This window comes from Gobius niger, assembly GCF_951799975.1.
Source record: "Gobius niger genome assembly, chromosome: 13".
NCBI classification, from domain to species: domain Eukaryota; kingdom Metazoa; phylum Chordata; class Actinopteri; order Gobiiformes; family Gobiidae; genus Gobius; species Gobius niger.
The window spans coordinates 18,867,262-18,885,674 of NC_136864.1; the positions used below are offsets into that span (position 1 = coordinate 18,867,262).

At 41.7% G+C, this 18,413-nt stretch overlaps 1 protein-coding gene across 1 annotated transcript; it reads right to left on the reverse strand.

Moving 5' to 3' along the window:
- Positions 1-833: 833 nt before the first annotated feature.
- On the reverse strand, positions 834-18,337 carry LOC306972783 (phosphatidylinositol 4-phosphate 5-kinase type-1 gamma-like; the record flags this gene model as incomplete). Its single annotated transcript, XM_079569489.1, has 18 exons — positions 18,008-18,337; positions 15,266-15,294; positions 14,996-15,085; positions 14,725-14,855; positions 14,376-14,493; positions 13,409-13,561; positions 12,496-12,795; positions 12,214-12,422; positions 12,065-12,148; positions 11,850-11,898; positions 11,599-11,683; positions 11,359-11,517; positions 9,890-10,046; positions 9,722-9,790; positions 9,036-9,636; positions 8,614-8,688; positions 7,997-8,080; positions 834-1,025 (listed from the first exon to the last, which is right to left on the reverse strand). Exons 1-18 carry the CDS (start codon positions 18,093-18,095, stop codon positions 834-836), a joined length of 2,673 nt encoding a protein of 890 aa, XP_079425615.1. The 5' UTR covers positions 18,096-18,337.
- Positions 18,338-18,413: the final 76 nt, after the last annotated feature.

Below are 18,413 nucleotides of genomic sequence, written 5' to 3' on the forward strand. Positions count from 1 at the left end.
CTCCTGCTACAATGGGATTAATAACTTTTTCTTCTGAAGGATTCTCTGTACAAAATTGTGTGATTTCATATTTTCCCTTTTTAAGGTCAATCACTGGGCAAACATCAAAGCGAAGCCCTCTGGAGCTTCTGGATTTCCGTCACAATGCGTTGGTCTTATATGGCTCTTTGTGGACACTCTTTATATTGGATTTTTCATTCACTCACCACTTATGTGACCACAGTTGCCACAGGTCGGACTGATAGAGCTGTGTCTGCCAAAGTCCACCGACAGCCTACCATGGTAATTGGTAAATGGATTCAACTTATATAGCGCTTTTTTACCTTTATCAGGCCCAAAGCGCTTTACAGCAAGGGAACCTGTTCGCCCGTTCACACCCTCATTCATACACCAATGTAGCAAACGCAGAAACTGGAGGCAAGGTGGGTGAGGTGTCTTGCCCAAGGACACAACAACACACTCCAAGTGTCTTGCCCATGCACCAGTCGGAGCTGTTTCAGACTACAGACCCTCCACTTACGAGATGACCACCTGAGCCGATTATCATATTGTTTTTAATGTTCCGGAGGCAAAACTGATACCACTTTAGCCAGAGCTCTATGGTTCCTTGAAGGCACAGCAGCAGAAGGAATCATTTAACAGGATGAAAGAGACACAGTTTAGGCCTTCAGTCCACATTGACTCATGGTATCCTGAGCACCAGTAATTTTAACCCTAAAAGACACTCTTGTTATATAGAGCAGGGGCAAACCGAATTGAATCTCTCTGTCTCGGCGTCTCAGTGGGAGGCGATTGTGTGTTTTGTGTCCAGATTAGGGCGGGCGTACAGAAGGCTAATCCGGCCCCGCTCTTCCTTGTGGGAGTGGCAGCGGGGCGTCTTTGGTGCGCGGCCGGCCGTGAGCTGAAGGCCGGCGCACGGGCGGCTCTCGGTCACAGCTGGAGAGCCACAACAACTGAGGTGCCCCCGGTTCAGGATTAGCACACCGCACCTCTGAGGGTGACACAGTGCTGCAGGCATTCCCACGCTAACATCAACAGGACAGCTCAGACCGGGTGGAGCATGTTTTACAAACCTGATTGAAGAAAAAAAAAAAAAGTTGAGACCCCTGTGTGAAATGTAATCCAAACCAAATGTGAGATCTGCAAATCTTCTGTAGGGCAAAAAGCAACCAATTTATAGCAGCAAAAGCCACTGAACATAATGGATCATAAGTTACAGCAACACAAATAGTATAGTATTGGGACACATGAAATATTTATGATATTTACATTTTAAATAGTTTCACCAACTTTTTTTGAATAACTTAGAAGAACATCCTAAAAGTAGCAACAGTAATAGTGTTTATATCCTGACATGAACAGTTTAGAGGACATCCTGTAGTATTTGTTCCAGAAAACACTGCATAAAAGACTCACTCAAAGGGCCTGCGAGTGTTTTGAGAGGAGCAGCTGTCCGAGTTGGCCGGCTCTGTCCCCATCATTATTGTGTCCGCTCACTCGTGTCCTGGCTCTGTCCCCCTGCTGCTGCGTCTGCCGGTGGACAGGTAGCATCTGACACACATTACCCCACTATTAATGACTTCTGCTCAGCTGTTTTCCCCACACACAGGGAAACAAACATCCCCAGGGCACGCGTTCTGCCGAGCAAAGCACCGCGCTTTACACAGAGATGAGCAAGCAAGTGTCTTGTTTAGAGTGATGGGTAAATCCATCCTGAAAGGGGTCAGCTTTAGTCTGAGGAAGTTTAGCGTTGGTTTTGAAAGTACAACAAATACGATAGCACATTAGTTATTCAAGAAAACATCAGATAAACACATGCACATACAAATATTACTGTTTCTGGCAGTCCTTGTACTTTACTTTTTTAACCTACAAACTTCACACTTACCATAACTCATTGAGAAGTAAGCTTTTGTGAAAATATAGTGCATGGTTTTCCTCCATGTTCTCTGGTTTCCTCCAACGATCTACAACTTGAGCCTGTATCACAGAGAAAACCTGGCCAAAGAGGGTCCCAGAGCCCTGCAATCGCTCACTGCTTCAGACCATAAGTGCTGTGTGTTGTTGTAGGGTTGGACAAATGTAAAGGTCAAATTTTCTTTCAGTGGGACAATACGGTATACCTTTAACCTTATAAGAGCATAACAACAGAGGTGTAGTTCTGTCAGCAATAATTGGCCTGGAAAAGCTGCAGCACTATTTGTGAGCAGTAGAAGTACTATAGAGTCCTTAAATATTGCCATTGGACTTGATATCTTAAGTATCCAGTTTAAATATTTGTCTCATAATTGATCAGTGAGTATCATTTTGACAACCCTGCATTGAAGTGATAATACTTTAACAAGCTTTTCGTGGTGGACCTTTGTTGAATTATTTTAAATCCATCCAATTTTATATAAAGCTGAGCATGCAGACATCTTTTGTTTGAGCGAAATTATCAGGGTGGTCAGGGGCCCTTATCATCTCCGCTGGACTGCAGGACTCATCCTATTGTTAGTGTGTTTTGGGATTTAGAGTCGACCAGTATTTCTGTCTGCTTTAAGAGGTGCCTATGAGGAGAGCGGGGTGTGGCCACGGGACCCCCCACATCTGGCCCTTTGTAGAGCAGAATCCCCCGGGAATACCACTGTGATTAACATTAATCCTACAAGTCTGAGCGCAAACAACACAAGCACGTCTGAAATCTCTCGCCTCAGCCAAACCAAATACCTGCTCCCACTGACAATTTGTCTCGACATGGCTCAGGATAAGAGCGTAATGATTATGTCCCTGGGCATTTTTAACGACAGACAACCGTGGCCCACTTGTGAAATCAGTTGCATTCACGTTGAAAATGTGTGGAGCATAAACACAGCCTTGGAGAACTCCATACTGAAATGTGTGTTACAACTTTAATTAGAGATTGTTGAGTCGGAAAACAGATTTCTAAACCCAGAAAGTCTTGATTGTGACTTGGTGTTGGTTCACTGGACTGGACTTGTTTAATCAGGAATACAACAGCAAAAAAAACTTTCAATGCAGTCCAACATAGGGAGCTGGCATGAGAGGGACTGTGCAGTGCTATAATCTGAAAAGGAGAATATTAAGAAATAGTCTAACATAAATTTAAAAAAATACTCATATATGTGAAAGTAGTTTGACTTAAATATAACTTTCAACTGCTGATACTGAAGGTGCTCCTCTGTGTTTCCATACACGTCGCATCATTTCTGCTCCCAAATTGCCACCATTACAGAACATCCCTTTCAAACAGCAACTACCGTTTTCAGCTTCATCTAAGCGGCTTTTTCCTAATCCACACACACATTATTTTAAAGCCACACCGCGTAGAATTTTACTCATTAAATCAAATTGAAATACAAGCATTCATTTTATGACAGATATTGTCATCGTTGAAAAATACCTCATAAATGTACAAACAAATATGTGCTTTTGCTCAGTTTTGACTGTAACTTTACCAGGAGTGGGTGCGACTCCAGTCCGTCTCCATGGAGATGTTTACTAAAGTCTGCAGAATTTGAGACAGGTTAGGTCCTCTTCCAAATCCATTCTTTGATTACCCACTGCAGCAATAGCATTTGAACTGATCAGTAGGAGCATGTTTTGTTTTGCCGGGCACAGTCAGAAATGCTATCCAGTGAAACCTTTAAGTTATAAAACAGAAAAAATTCAACACAAAGTAATACCAAAAAATTAAACAACGCAACAGCATACCCCACTAGCCCAACTTGCTTATTAAAATGCTCCTTTACGAAAACAAAAACACAATCAGTAAGTGAATATACATAACACAGAGAACACGTATTAGCCCACACTCATGAGTAATGGTTTTCTGTGTGTGTGGGCTTGTCATATTAACCTGTAATGACCCGTTTCCTCTCCATCCATAACGCAAGGATTATTCCTTCAACTACCTGATCTTTACACAAACATCATTAAGGTTAAACCCCACTCATTGTTTGCTGTGAGAACATTTTTCTGTGTGAGTTGCTGAGAAAAGTGTAATTTCAAGAGATAAGGTCTAACTTACACAACTAACTAGCTGTTTAATGTTCTTGTTTAGGACCATTTTGGCACAATATACAGTATTTTCTAGTCATAACATTCCATCAATTGCTCTGTTTATGCTCCCCTTTAGGTTTGGATTAATAAAACTCATTCTCAAACATAGGTCTATACAGGTTCTTTGCACTTCTTTCACCTCTGCATAAAGGAGCTGTGCCGCTAATTTAATTGTCTCATCCACTAAAAGGAATGTCAGTGGAGTGAAGGAGACAGACTGAAACGATATGGGCTGAGAAACTTTTGTCCTTCAGCATCCCTGCGCCCTGTTAAGGATGGATAGATGATCAATAGGAGAGAGGCTATGGAGGGGATTAGGATTAGAAATCGATGTCTTTGTTTTCTCTCTCCTGCCACAGATAAACACTGCCTTAAGATACTGTCAGGGGGAGAGACGACAGCCACTATTCTTGGCCACAGCATCCATGAGTGGGCCCAGTACACCACTATGGCCACTATTATTTCATTTATAACTACGAGATATAACAATTAACCATGCAGCAGCACACACAACACAGTGGAAAAGTATTTAGTTACATAAGCGGTTTCATCAGAACTGTGTAAGAGTTTGATGGAACAAATTTCTTGAACGTCCAACAGTGAAGCATGTGGAGGAGAGAAGTTGGCCTGGCTGATGAAGATGTAGGAGCAGAATACTTGATGCTGAGTGGGCTGAAGGAGAGAGGCAAAGGATTCTGGGTAGTAGGTGAGGCATCACGTCCCACACACAAAGGCAGGAACACTCCTACTTTGATCCCTCTCTCTCTCTGTCTCTCTCTCTCTCTCTCTCTTCCTCTCTCACTCTCTCACACTCACACTTTCTCTCTCACAAAGACCTGGTTGCCGTGAAAAGAACAAAGATATTTGTTTACATTTGCCGTAGATGAAAGCTCAATTTCGACACGGACCATTTCAGCTCTGCTCTGGCCCTAAGTACGTGCTTACATTTGACAGTAAAATCTTTTAGTCATGAAATTTGAATGTCCAATAACACACTGGAGTCAGGCTTATACTCTTCATACTTCTAATACTAGTTTTTCCTGTCAGATCAGATGCTTCAGCTTTAAATAAAGTGTAGTATGCAAGTAATCCAGCCGTAAGTTGAGAAAACTACTCTGAACACTTAATTTATCAAGATGAATTCACTTTAACAACACAAATGGTAAATGGTCTCAACTTATATACATTTTTCTATCCATTCACACTCTCGTGCATACACCAATGTGCGCACAAACACTGGAGGCAATGTGGGTGAAGAGTCTTGCCCAAGGACACAACGACAGTGCGCACCTTCAGTAGCTGAGAATGGAACCCCCGGTATTGGACTGAAAATAGGATCACTCAAAGACGCACAACGTATTTTAACATGATTAAAAGGTCCAAGGATGTGCACGGGTTCATCATCCTATATGTGAAACTGGATTTCTTGAACTTTCAATGTAGTCCAACATAGGGATCTAGTATTAAGTGCAAGCAAAAGGTTGTCCACAAAGAAAAATATTGCATGGTCTTAGTTCATGCTTTCTATACTTGAAAGACACATTTATTTTTAGGTGAATAAGTGTAGAAGTCAGTCTTGAGTGAACCATGTCAGTGCAGAAAGTAGTTCTTTGACATGTTCATTATTCTAAAAGGTGTGTGTGTGAGGCAGGAGTCAGCACATGGGCAGTACACAAATAGAAAGTGTGAACCTTATGAAAGAAAAATACTGCTATTCAACTCTTTACATCTGACACATGTGACATTTATATCAGCCCAGTCAATCTTTTATGTTTGAGTAAACCACAAGAAACTCACTCTGTCGCCCGCAGCTTTTATAGACAAAAATTATTGGTGAAAACCATGAGACATTTTTACATTGAGTAGATGTACTGTATGTGCAGCCCTGTAAGGAGAGGTAGCAGAGCAATAAGCTGACAAAGAAAAATGCACATAGACTAATTGTGAAGGCAAAAACTAAAGCAAAGATTATATTCCAGCGTGAGACTATACGAACATTTCCTGGCCCTGCTCAAGAGCTTTGTCACCACAGAAAGTTGTGCCATTTTCTCGCAGTCACTCTTCGCCATGAGTGCACTCGAAAATCGCTGAATAAGATAACCAAAGATATATGTATTTTTACACTTTCTGGAGGAGAAAACAGTGAAAAGAAAGGTGAGGAGAAACAATTGCGTGGGTGTCCGCTGATCCTTGTCCATCACACATTCCATCACAGAGCGACATGGCTGACTTGTCACCCTGAGTGACTTTTCCATCTGTCGCGCATATCCCTCCACGAATACCTGAGAAAACCTCTCAAATATAGATCCACAGCGCTATCAGACAATCGCGCCGACACACTTGTTCCTGCTGAATATCTCCAATCTCCCAATCTTCAGCGGCCGTGTCGATGTGGAAAGCTCTGTACATCTCAGCAAGTTGGGCTGCGACTTATTTCGTGTCTTTAAAATAAGACGTTTTTATCGTTGTGCTGTGCAAAAACGCAGTTAAGAAGGCTGATGTGTCACAATGTACCAGGACAATAGAAAACACAGTCATGGAAAATGGAACTAAAACCACTGGAGAGTATTTTTCAGTGCTGGTGTCAAAATTGGAAGTTGTTTCTTTTAAGAAAATGATCAGTATGGGCCTAAAATTGAGAGGCAATTGAGAGGCACGTTCTCTTAGATGCTCTGCTGCCATCTAGTGGAGCTTTGGAGTAAACATAGCTGTAAAACATAACAGTAAACCATAGTAAACAGCCACCACTCAATATTAATCTGCACTTATACCACTAATGTGAATTATTATTAATAATAAAAAAAATAGTAATAACAACAAACACAATAATGATGATGATAATAATAATAATAATAATAATAATAATAATAATAATAATAATAATAATAATAATAATAATAATAATAATAATAATAATAATAATAATAATAGACAACGCATCATGACATTTGTATACAATATAATCTTTATTTTCACAGTGGTTGGCTACAAGCACTGTTGCCCACAAATAGACCGGATACAAGACTGAAAAAACACTTTGTACATGAATCGACCAGAATCTAAATGCAATATAGAAGCTCTGCAAAATTGTCCACATAATATGAAAAAAGAAACAAACACATGGTACTTCCCTCACGTCAGACATTTTGGCAGCAGGCTTCTTCCTTAACAATCACCAAAAGACAGATACTGAAAACCCCAGTCACATCATATGCATGCATAACATGAACACATAATGTAGATACGTGAAAATGGATACATGCAAAACAACAGCTGTGCAGACATTTACAAAACATAGTTCTTCCCAAGAGTGTTAGTGCTTTGAAATGTAGATTTATTGAGTTGGAATTGGTGACTAGTTAAATAAGGCATACAGGACAAATCCATGAACTGCCAAATATGGTATGGATGGAGGACTCAAGAAGGTAATACATAGAATACTTAACTGAATTTCAGGTGTGTGTGCGGGTGCGTGCGTGTGTGTGTGTGTGTGTGTGTGTGTGTGTGTGTGTGTGTGTGTGTGTGTGTGTGTGCGCGTGTGTGTGTACATAATAAAGTGCTAACAACCAAACGGAAATAGTTTTAAATTTAATCAATATTGCATAGGCAAGCATCATTTTTACTCGCACTGATTAAAGCAAGCATTTTGGTATAAAAATACAATCGGTAAGGTCACTCAGACAGGCCTGATTGCATCTAATTTTCAAAGTTCTCAGGTAGATAATAGTGTTGTTAGCGTTGAAGTTCACCATGCCACAGGTGCAGGTCAAGCTTTTACACACAGCCTGAGTAGACCGGTTATCACAGTAAATCACTGAGTCGTCTCCAACAGCCCCATAGTTCAGCATTACTGAGGAAGTAAAGAGGAATATATGAATATCCTTGCATTTTGAAGTGGCGAAAATACGTTTGGGAATAGAATAGTATATCTCACAGTCTCGCTTTCCCCGTCAGACCCTCTTCTGGACTCTGAGCTGTGATGAAGAGGAGAGTACACCCAGCTCTGGTCGTCCTGAGTCTGCAGTGTCACAGTCCGGCCAGCAGAGAGGCAGCCCAAGGAACACACAACGTTCAATAAATCAGGGAAAGGTTTTACAGTGGAGTATTATTGTGAGAACAAACTGAAAGAACAAACAAAATAAACTCAAGATGCCTATGAGGAAAGTGAGAAGAAATGCAATTACTGTGTGTGAATTAGAAACAAGAGCAATCACAGTAAGTTAAATTCAGCCAAGCAATCTCTATTTGCTGTCCCACAAACACACAGGGGGAGGAAGTAGTCTTTTATAAAAGAAACAGTTTAAATGTCACTTAACTCGAAAAAAGTGTCCATGAGTAACGGGTTTTTACTATCACTTGCAGTATTACTACTATTCCAGCAATGATGAGTACAACTCTACATCCACTATATCTACTACTGTGGTACAGCTGATATAAAGACAGCCACACTACTCTACGAAAAGATGTACTAACATGCATTAACTTCATTGACAGCGTAAGTTAACATCATCACGACCAGCACTTTCTAAAGTGAAAACTACATTGACTTACACTGTAGCTTGAGCTAGAATTGAGTTTGCGACGGCCCAGAACTGGGGAGTAAACCCAGTATCTGCCGTCTGCATACTGATGGGTCCAAACAAAGACACAAAATGGGAATGAGTGTTGGATGGACATACGGACAGACTTGCATGCAGTGGGTGGGTTTTGTGTATGTGTAAATACATAGATGGTTGACAAAAACATGCAAGAGACACCCTCATCAAAAGCATGAAAATGAGCATCCTCCTTGTGCTACAGAGAGAAGCATTTAACTCTTTCATGCTCTCACCATCACAATTCTACCACGCTGTCCTGACTGGGCCACAGTGAAACTCCCAGTAGATTGAAGACAGACAAACAATAAGGTCTTTGGTCTTCACTCTGATATGATCACATGGATACAAGCAACACTTTGTAAATGCAGTACTCACAAAATAGATGTCGGACACCTGCACTTCTCCATCCAAAGAATTGTTGCTACTTGACACGGACACATGGTTGCTGGACGTGAGTGGAGGGCGGCGGGGCGGACGCTGAGGACTCGAGGGCATCGAAGTGGGTGGGGTGGAGGGCCGTTGGGGGGCGGGGCTTTGGGAGGACGCCGGGTGGATGGGAGTAAAAGCCGATGCAGGTGAAGGTGCTGACGTAGTCGGGGTTAACACTGGGGTTGACATTGGGACTTGTAAGTTTGGTGGAGAGTGCAGGGGCTTTGTGGAAGGTTGTATGGTGGAGGTGGCGACAGTGATGGAAGAGGAGGGGGTGGAGAGGGGAGAGGAGGATGAGGGGAGTGAAGGGGGGAGCGTGGTGGAGGAGTGGGTGGAGAGGGGAGAGGCAGAGGAGGGGAGTGAAGGGGGGAGAGTGGAGGAGGAGTGGGTAGGGAGTGGAGAGGCAGAGGAGGGGAGTGAAGGGGGCAGAGTGGTGGAGGAACAGGGGCTCAGAGTTGGGGCACTGGATGTGGGTGTAGCCTCGTCATGGTGGTCCGGTGAGGTCTTCTCTGTTGCCTCTGTGAGCTCCGTGCTGTTAGGGATTTTACTGAAATACAAAATATAACCGTGGGAATAAAACTCGACAGTGTCAAAATGTAACGCCTTGGTGGAGGTCTGCATTTTATGAATACCTGAGCTCAACCTCTACTGTTATAGTGTCTTGCTTTTCTTCATGAATCTCCACAATCTCCTTCTGGGACCTGTGTGCACATGAAAACATTCAGACAGAAGAAAGCAATTACATCTAATGAGCGGCACAATAAAGAGTGAAGTGACGGACTAATGGCTGAGTGACACACCTGGCCACACTGGGCGAGAGCATCTGTCTCCGGTAGCGAGGGTGCTCGGGCGTATCGAAGGGGGTTGTGGGTAATGAGTTGTTAGATGAGAGTGTGGTGGCGATAGAAGCAGTGGTGGCATCCTCAAATGAAGGGGGTGTGCAAGGTGGCTCTCTGCCTAATGGAGCAATTACACAAAAAATAGAAATTAAAAAATTAAGTACCCAGCTTTTTACAAAAAACTACCATATATTATCAAAGTGAACATATTGAGATTACATTTCTGATAACTTCAGCCTATTCTATGCTACCATTAGGTCATTATACAAACTATAATTCTCCAGAAGTATAAATTGTTGGCCATTTATGCTTTCTCAAACTAACTTTCCAATGTCTAAATAATCTAGCACCTGAGCCACTCATACAACACTTAAATACAACATATACACTTATCTCTATCTACAATAAACAGAGTCACCAGAGGCTCCATCAACAACAAAAGTACAATTCCTCACAGCAAGACTGCATTTGGACAGTCTGCCTTTACGTATAAAAGTGCAAAGTTGTGAAACTCATTACCCACTGAACTTAAAACCACGACTGAGTTTAAAATATTCACTTCTCAAGTTAAATCTTGGCTGAAATCGAAACAGAAATGCACCCATTTGTAAATAGCACTGAGTTTGTGTGTGTAAATGATTTATATGGTGTATATAGGTAAGTTTTTAGGATGAAATTAGCACTAGCTATTCACCTTATTCCGCCCCGCCCACTTTTGCTACTTTTTGCGTTGTCTCGGCACTTCCGTTGTACAGACACTTCTGGTCGAGCGCGAAGCCCGTTCATTTGAACGGAGAACGAGGGAAAATATTCTCCGCTCAAATCTGATGTTTGGTCGATTGATTTGTGTAAAATGGCCAATGTTCATTTGTTCCAATAAGTCAACACTGCACCGTTTCTCTGCGCGGCCTAAAAACGCCTTTTTTTTCGTGTAGTAACTGATTTTATGTGGACTTTTCCAGTCCCATGTTAACAGATAGGAGAAAGGGGGCGGGCACAATTAATGGCGGCGCCCACGCCAGCCTCCGGAATAAGGTGAATAAACTCTTTTTGCATCAGCTACAAGCTTGTTATGTTGAATTGCAATGTCCCTGTTATAAATAAATAAATGAATGTTATTAATATTCATTGACAACTTAGACGAAACACAAAAACTTCTCTTTCTTAAAGTTTGTCATTTACTTTCTGTCAAAACTGTAGATACAGACGGCTTTATTGAATCTATCCAAGGTCTGTGAGGTATCTGTGGCCAATTAACACAAAAGCATCCGAAAACCAGTGAACACATGGTTTTTAAAGCAACCGCACTCTTCCTTCCGAACCCACCCCCTACCATCACCGGCCCCTGCACAAACCTTCAAATGGGTTCATATAGAGTTCATATATCACTAAAGCTGTGATCTGTTATCTGTTAGAGAGTCACTTACCACTGTCCTCCAGCATTGGGAAGCTGCGTGCTCCCCTCAGGTTCTCCAGGTTGTCCAGGTTTTCCCGCTCGTCCTCGGTCAGAGAGGGGCGCTGCGATGTTGACCCTGCGTTAAACTTGGACAGTGCTCCTCGTCCCCTTTTAGACGGAGATGGACGAAGAGCTGAAGCAACAATATTAAAAGTTTTTGTATTGTAAACACACAAACGCATTCAAAAGTAGCATTTAAAACATGAGCACTCACAGCAGCTCTTCCTGAAGACTGTGGTACTACAGAATCTGAAGAAGCGCTCAGCGTAAAAGCCAGGCCTGTGAACTGACACGGTGTCCTGAGAGTGACACGATAGGAAACATTATGAGCAACGCATTATTGTTCGCTTTGTTTCATTCATCACAGCTATGCAACTTTTGTTACAGGATTTCACTTGCAGTTATTGATGTTACATTATGAGATGTTTTGCTCGGTTGCATAACAGATGCGTGGGAATGACTTACCCCGTCGTGGATAAGCGATTTCCAAGAGTGCTCCAGCTTCTTAATCAGCCTGTCAGAGAAGACAATTAAATCGCTTAGCTGCTCTCAACAGTAATTTACGCCTGTTCCCTGGCAACACACGGGCAAATCAAAGCCCTGTTTATGCAGCGTGGAGTGTCAGTTTTCATACAGTGCAATTCACAAGACAAGAACTACCGGCATTCATAATAACACACCTGTAAGACTGCAGAATGTCAATGATTCCTATGAAAAGGAGTAGATTTTCTCCTTTTGGACCCGATGCTGGGATACCTCCCATTCTGCAAAAAGATCAAATATTAGCATACTCTATCGACAAAACAATAAGGTGAATGTAGTGTCTTACGTGACATCATGGTCCAGTGTGTCCCGGCACATTGAGTCTCCCTGTATAGACTCCATAGCAGTGGAGTACAAGGCTCTCTGCAGCACAGGCCTCTTTGACTCGGTGCCCCCTGCTGGTGAGGCCTGGCACTGAATCTCCTTTTCGGACAGAGTTTTGTTGTGGACGCCCAGCAGAAGGCTGTAATCCATGATCTTGAAACTTTCCAGGACCTGAGAATAAAATAAAGGTGATGTAAGATGTTGGCTGTTTAATTGTTATTATGACTCAAAATATTATTCTTACCAAGCAGTCCCTCTGAAGAGTTCGTATTAGTGCACTGTACGTGTCCTGGTCAAGCGAGAGGCCTTCAGGGACATCACTGAGGAAGTCCAGGTCTTTGAAAGTGGGTTTGGATTTCTCTCTTTCTTTTTTAGACGCACACCTCTGAAATGTTGATCCCTTTAGGTCAAATTTAAGGTGCATTCGTATTGAGCGTGGTAAAATATTGTTCATCACAATCATTCTGATGTTTCTGCCTCCACTTTGAATGCAGTAAAGTCCAAAAAACTTTGGCAGTAGGGTCCTTGGGTTCTGGTTCAAGTTCTGAAAAGGACAGACATAGCTATAAAGTGAAATGGTGGGGATGGGGATAGTACACCTGACTGTACTGAGCATGTGTTAGCAATTAAGGAGCACTTGGCTCAGACAATGCTCTGGTAAACCACTCTTATGTTTTACTCTGCCAGGGGGTGGCGTCACAACTGACCAGGGTCAAAACAGTGATAGGATAAAGAGGATCAAGATTAAGCACTCCCAACACTCTGAACACAAATATTCCACTCTGTTAGTCTCTATGTGGAACTACTGTGTACCAACCAGGAAGTATGATCTACATGCCTATTAGTGCTGATTTATTCATTGAATTGACCTTGATAATTTATTACTGGTTCAAAAAAGTTCCTTCCTGTGACACTCCCCTCCTTGGATGCTCATGGCATTTTAGGGAGTTTTTTGAGATGCTCGGATCTCATCCAACCATTGCACTTACAATCACTGTTTTTTGTTTGTTTGTTTTTTAATTTGCAGCTTTGAACAAATCAGCGCTACATGTGAGGAGTATTTGAAGACTTAATTAAAGACGAAAGCATTATTGTTAATTTCTCTTAATAACAAATAATGTTCATTGTAGTGAAAATGTGGGGAAGGCATGATTTACCATATAGTATCCTGGAAGTAGTTTTTGCAGAAATTCAGCTTCCTTGTATTGCACAGTTTTAATAATGAACTCGTCATCTCTGGTGACGTAGAAGATTGATCCACTGGCTCCAGGATTTGTCAACTCTATCAGAGGCTCGTTGCAAAGCGAATACTGGAAAGAAGATACAATAAATAGATACGATTATGCAACTTTAAAGGTTTACAGACCCACTCATTCAACATGTGTCTCCACTGCTGCATCAAAAAGAAATAGTTTCAAGTGTTTTTTTCCCACCAGTGTTCACCAAAAGGCTTTGTGGGTGTTTGTGTGAAAGTGATGTCTTTACACTTTGGAAAAGTGTGTTTTTACACCCTGCACACTATCGTCCTCACAGACTACAGAACCTTTACAAACTACCTATTGTGAATAAATAAATACAGTAAGGAACAAGTTACATTTTCTTTGAATGGTGGCAATAGGTTTGCATGCATTTGTTTACTGTGTACCATTGCCACACCTCCAGTTAAAAAAGGAAGTTGCTAATCTCTGCACAGAGGTGAAGATCCAGGACTAAAATGAGCCCCTTAGAAGGTTGTCTTTTCTTTCATTCCAGTGTAAAGATGAATGAAATCACATCGAGCCAGGTAATAACATCTAGAACCTTACAGAGACAGAGTGCCCAACAATGTAATACAAATGCAACATTAAAAAATGGCACATGGGGTAAATAAGAGAAATTAATGCTGCGGGGAAGAAAAAATAAATATACATATAGTCTACTGTAGATCTATTCAAATTGACGCAGCCAAACATTTTATAACATTCTTTGGCCTGTTTACCAAGACTTTCAATATTTCTTGAGGGTCCTGTATTTTTTTTTTTCAGCTTTAAATGATCATGTATCATTCAGAACTTAACAATTGATATCGAGCAAAGCCACTTAACTAAGAAGCCAACACTGGCAGCTACAAAGACGGTAACATACCAGGTAGTCATCTGGTCTGATCCCAAACAGCTCTCTGAAGTAGCGAAAGGCAACAGGAGCATATGTTTTGAATCGGAAGTCTGGAAAGTGATGCGCTGGGGTGAGATTACTGCCTTCACTATAATGAACAAAGAAGCACAGCATATTTCCACAATTAAATGTTGATTATGAAAACAAAATATGATTATAATAGGGATAATGATAATTGATTTTCATTGTGTAGTTTCTGAAGAAAAGTATAAAAAAAAGCATAAAACACTTGAGATACATATTGGCAGTATAGCACAAAGCTTTGGAGCCACTCGAGAATACAATCTAAAGTTATTGGAGGAGTCAGCTCTCCTCATACCTGGGGAAGAAGATGCTCTCCACCATATAGAAGTCTTGCATCAGTACATCTCTCTCGGGCTTCGAGCTGAGGTTGCCGACCGTGTAACCGATGCCCAGCTGGATGGCCCCTTTGAGCGCTGAAGAGGTGGTCTGTGGGAGGCACATAGCAGAAGAACAAAGTGAGGCGTGGATGAGATGAGCAGCGAGAGCCCACAAGCGTTATGTAAAGTAAGAGCAAATGCAGCTAAACAGTGCAAATGCAGTAGATAAGGCTGGTAAAGAGACAGTGCCTTTTTATAAGTCGTCTCCCCAGAGGCATCGACTCTCCTGTGACCGATCTTCTTTTCGTGAGATGGGCCTGCTCCAAATGGGGAAGGCATCTGTAAAGACACAACATGTCTATTAAAAGACCTATTTTATATATTTCAGGTAGGTGTAGCAGTTTTGCATCATGTTGAACTTACACTTACAACAAAAATATGTCTTAATGTCACACAAATGTCTACTCTATTACAGCATGGCCTTGGATTGGGGCACACAAATATGCTCTCAGTTCTCACCTCTGTTATCTGAGATTGTCTCCTTGGATCTGTGGATAGAGCGAGAAATAGAGGTTACAAAGCTTGTGCTACAATGCATTAATAATTATGATGTAAAGCATTAAGTCTACAAATTTGGGTCTGGTGTTGATTCTGACGGACACAAAGCCTATACACAGTTACTTGCAATTTGCTATATATAACAGCTACAATTTGCTATATATAACAGTTACAACACTTACCAACAGAGGCTTTGGTACATATGGTTCCTTAATTAAACAAAGCAAGTTAGCTTTCTCTATATATTTCCAAACTCAATGCGCACTTTACTTCTACTATTCTTGTCAGACAAACATCAAAGGTCTATTGGATTGACTTTCTCTGAGTGTTGCTATTGGTTGCTTCCTCCAGATCAGGCAGCAAACCAATCAGATGCAAGGATTAAAAGAAGCCGGTGCATAAACTGACCAGAATTTGTTAAAATCAACAGTTATTCTCTGGGCATCAAGATCAAAATCGACTATGTATATGCTATTTGCGGGAGCTGTGGTTGAGAATTGGGAGTATTTTTTATAATCGTGGTAAATTTCCGGTCGTGTGAGGGGAAAAGATTAAGGAAGCCTGTGGACAAGGCAGGGATAAATACCCTTTAAGCCATGTTAAAGACGGGCTGAAGCAGTATACTGTAGCAGATGTTCCAGCACTGTGTACCACACAAGACACTAATGCACTGAAAATGATGTAGTCCGGCTTAAATGATGGACAACATTGTGCTAAGATTTTAGTGAGGTGAGTGAAATGCTGTTAACTGGAGTGATAAACGCTGAATTGTAAGAGAACATCAAGAATGGTAAGGAAAGCTTGCTGTCAAAGACAGTTTTAGAATAATAATCATAACAATGTATTTTTATAGGGCCTTATTAATTCACTTCACACTTTGTGGTGGTAAGCTACTGTTGTAGCCACAGCTCCCCTGTGAAAGACATATGGAAACAAGGCTCACCCTCCCATAACGTTCACACTGGCAAGGTGGAAGAAGTGTTTTACCTAATGACAGTCTACAGCAGATATGATGCAGGGGCCCCATCGGATTTTTGAACTTGCCAAAAGGGCCAGACCAGGGCAACAATTGGGTCGTTTCAAACAAGTATGAATCTCAAATAGACTGAAATTGCCAAAACACATTTTAAGAAGCAAGAAAAAAGGTGCAGTTATGCATTATTATTTGTCATGTCAATGAAAACAAAAGTGTTTCCCCCGTCCATGCATGTTGGGCTTTTTCATCTTTTTCGGACCAGATTGAAAGGCTAGGCGGGCTGCATTTGGCCCCGGGCCTTAGTTTGCCCAGCCTTGGGCAATGTTTTATAAGTTATTTTGTTTACATTTAATACCTGCACCAAATAAGTTGTTTTTTAGTCAGTAAGGAGTCCTACTGAATGCAATTTCTAGGGTAGTCTTGGCCCCAGAGGACCCTATGTAGCCTACATGTTTTTAGTGGCAAGTGAAACCAGAGAATAAGGAGGACACTTACACAGGGAGAGCATTCCACCTCAAGACTCCCTGAATCACATATTGTGTTTGAGTCAGTCAACTTCACCAGTGCCATGGTTTAGTGACAGACTAGCATCTGCTCTGCGGCTTCACCATTTAGCCCACAATGTACAGCAATTTATGACAAAGTAGGCTACAGGCTATAGTGGCAACTAATATTGTAGCCGAGTCAGTTCCTTTAGTGAGGACAGTTCCTGTAATGTGTCGACTGAATTAACAGTTGGAACAATAGCAGGTCTGGGACTATCCTGGGACGCGCACAATGAATCACTAAGGGATTAAGGTCAAGCCACAATGAATTGACAGTGGGGCACAAGCATGGATGAAATGTACCGTCTTTTTGTTTCATAAAACATGAAACCCAAAGGTATGTTTGAAATAATGTCATTAATATATGCCGAGCATATGCTTAAGATGTGTATGAGTTTGTGTAAAGAGGATTAGATCTCTCCAATGAAAGTGCATGTGGCCTGTTGTTTTCACATTCATGAACACACAAGTGGATTTCACAGGCTTGGAACATCTCACTCCCTGTGTGCAACTATAATCTGTTTGGATTTAGAATTAATAATAATCTCTACATAAGCATCCAGAGGTAAACATGCACACTTGTTGATGTTATAAGGTTTCTTCATTTGATTGTTTGATGTGTTGTGGACTGATGTGCCAGCATATCAATGTGTTTGTTGGCGTGACCACAGCAATAGATACCAGAAAGGATTAGAATGGTCTATAATTCCATAGGCTACCGGATTATATAAAAATCTGGTCAAATACGCCTTTTTTTATGCATGTATCTAATTTTAAGTGTAAAAAGGGGAATTGAAATGCACTGTAGCAAGGAACGCGGCGAAATAACAAAAGGGGGTAAAAAATGGTTGATAACCAGACAAACTGGATGAACTGCAGTGAACCTGAGCCTGAAATCAGAGGGCAGTGGCTTCACATCTTGGCACTGTTATCTAACCTTGATTCATTATTAATTCCCACGTCTTGGGTTCCACTAATTACGATTTCTGGAGCTGTGTGTTTTTCTCACTTGATTTTACTATACCTTTAAAGAAAGAGGCAAGTGTAATCACTAAACATGTGGCAAATGTAATGTTCTATTGGCTGGGGCAAGGCCATTGATTTTGCGCATAATTTACAATAAAAATCTTTCTGCATGGTGACATGAAATTGACACACACACACAAAAAAAAGCATACAGACCTGTGTCCCCCAGGTCAAGCTGCACGCAGAAGCCAGACGCCCCGCTTTGGCTCCCGTCATCCCTGAGGTCCGCAGTCCTTCCGTCCATCCCTGGATGCGTCCTCGCTGGAGACACAGCCAGCTCTTCTCAGTGATCACTCAGTTCACGAGACAATTTGCATGCGAGTATCTTTTATATTTCCATCTCGCCTCCTAACAACGGCCAAATTCACAGAAGGCAAACGCAGCTCCATGTTTGAAAGTTTAGGTTGGAAAACCTCAAACTCACGACTGTCGAACAGAGCCACAAAGTGGTTCCGCTGCTCCGCATCTTTCCTCCGCCGCTGCGCGTCAACGTCACACGCTGAGGCGCCTGCCGCTGCAGCGTACAGCGCGTCATATGGAAAAACCAATGAACAGCTGTATG